We start from the raw sequence: 2,222 nt of genomic DNA, 5'->3' as shown, positions 1-2,222 counted from the left end.
ATATTGACATCCAAGTTTATATGCCATCATGCTGCCCATTTATCTGGCTTGGGTAGCACCTTCTGAGGACGTCTCGGGACTTGACTATGACCTAAGTAATCTGGTGCCATCTATAAATGTTCCCACCTCACTGCACACACCACTTTCTAAATCCCTATAACATATTTACCATGCTAATTCTTATAAACTGTGTAACCCCCCCTTGCTGTGTTTCTCTTCCTTCACAGGCACCTTAAGTATTTCTGAGCACGATCGACGTATCGAACACCTCATGGCAGCTTTCAACCTCACTCTCTCTGAACCTTCACCATTTATCCTAATAGGCATCCCTGGCCTGGAAGCTGCCCATCTCTGGATTTCCATCCCTTTCTTTACATTCTACATTATCGGCCTGTTTGGAAATGTCATGCTTCTGTTTGTTGTAGGCAAAGAGCAGACCCTGCACAAGCCGATGTACCTGCTGCTCTGCATGCTGGCACTCACAGATATCGGCATGTCTACCTCCCTCGTGCCGATGGCACTGTGTATATTTTGGTTCAATTTGAAAGGCATTACTGTGAGTGGCTGCCTCACCCAGATGTTCTTCATTCACACAGTTTCAGTTATGCAGTCAGCTGTCCTCGTGACAATGGCCTTCAATCGTTATGTTGCCATATGTAACCCTCTGAGATATGCCACCATCCTCACCAATGCACGAATAGCTAAGCTAGGGCTAGTGGGTTTGATAAGAGCTGTTCTCTTCATTCTGCCCCTGCCCCTGCTCCTGAGCAGGCAGCCATTCTGTGCCAACCGCATTATCCCCCATACGTACTGCGAGCATATGGCTGTGGCAAAAATGTCGTGTGGGGACATCACAGTCAACAGGACGTATGGCTTGGTGATAGCAATTGTAGTCAACGGGTCAGACCTGGCACTCATTGCCCTGTCCTATGTTCTGATCATCACAGCCATCCTCAGAATCTCCTCCAAGAAAGCCCACCAGAAAGCCCTTAACACCTGCACATCCCACATCTGTGTGATGCTGATGTCTTACACTCCCTCCCTCTTCTCCTACCTGACACAGAGGTTTGGTCAAGGAATTGCTTCCCATGTACATGTCACCTTCGCTAACTTCTATCTCCTTGTCCCCCCCATGCTCAACCCTATCATTTATGGTGTCAAATCGAAAGAGCTTCGTGATAAAGTGAGCAAATACACCTGCAGAAGGTGATCACCAGAGGCCACTGACTTTAAAACTGTGCAACAAGAGGGGGAAAGGATATCTCCTCATTAATCAAGGGTGCTCTGTCCCAGTCAGCATTGTGGAAGTTTAGAATCTGAGAAGCTCCTCACACCTAATGTCGTATCTCTGCATCACCAAGTTCCCTCTCTCTGACCATCACCTGATCTCTTTCAGTGTCATCCATCAGTCCCTAACCCCACACACCCTGTCACTCGCCCTTATGTGACTACCAGTCCACCAGAAGATATTGCACTTTTCTGAAGGAAGGTGGGTTTCCATTAGTTCCTGTGTGAACAGGGTTCTTAATCAATTCGACAAACAGAAGCTACACTTTTACATAGCCAAAGGCAAAATAAGAAATTACAGTGCTGGACAGCAATCCGGTGGACAAAATTTACCTTATTTTTCTACTTTTAATTCTTCTTTAATCCTGGAGCAGAAACCAAATGTTTCAGTTGGAATATGTGAATAATTGTGGCTAGAGCTTGTTGCTGAGAGTTGTGAAACAATTTATTTTTGAGAACCGGACTGATGTGTTAAACTATGATATCACCTTTGAGTCACGTTACTTACCACTTTGCATAGTCGATTTTAGAGTTGCTTTCAGCTGGAGCTTTCAAAACACACACTAACCATTTCCATTGTCAAAGACATCAAGAGTAGGTGTCGAAATTTCATGTTGGAGTCTGTGAAACAGGTGAAACAGGGATTATCACCAAACATCCGGGTGACTGAATCACTTAACGTACTAACTACTTCTACTGCACTCAGCCCTCCACGAGCTAGATTGGCTAATACCTCATTTTTGACATTGGTTTGTGACTACCTTGGACAATTGGAGTAGCAGTGGAGAGTTTTGCCTACGATTGACTGGCCTCATACTCAGGACAACCAAGTTGAGCAGTTTTGGATTGAAGTTGTCAAACACATGGATGCCGCTGGGGACAAAGACTTTATTGAATTTGGGTTGTTTACTCTTTCTTTGTTGTCCCTACCTTTT

The 2,222-nt window shown here is 45.0% G+C and overlaps 1 protein-coding gene across 1 annotated transcript; it reads left to right on the top strand.

Annotated features, from left to right (window-relative positions):
* The first annotated feature begins 271 nt into the window (after positions 1-271).
* LOC135972371 (olfactory receptor 52P1-like) lies at positions 272-1,210 on the top strand. The gene has a single exon (XM_065550146.1). It carries the CDS (start codon positions 272-274, stop codon positions 1,208-1,210), a length of 939 nt encoding a protein of 312 aa, XP_065406218.1.
* Positions 1,211-2,222: the final 1,012 nt, after the last annotated feature.

This window comes from Chrysemys picta, chromosome 1 (assembly GCF_011386835.1).
Source record: "Chrysemys picta bellii isolate R12L10 chromosome 1, ASM1138683v2, whole genome shotgun sequence".
Lineage (NCBI taxonomy): Eukaryota > Metazoa > Chordata > Testudines > Emydidae > Chrysemys > Chrysemys picta.
The sequence above is the reverse complement of the archived record's forward strand: the minus strand, read 5'-3'. Positions and strand labels throughout refer to the sequence as shown.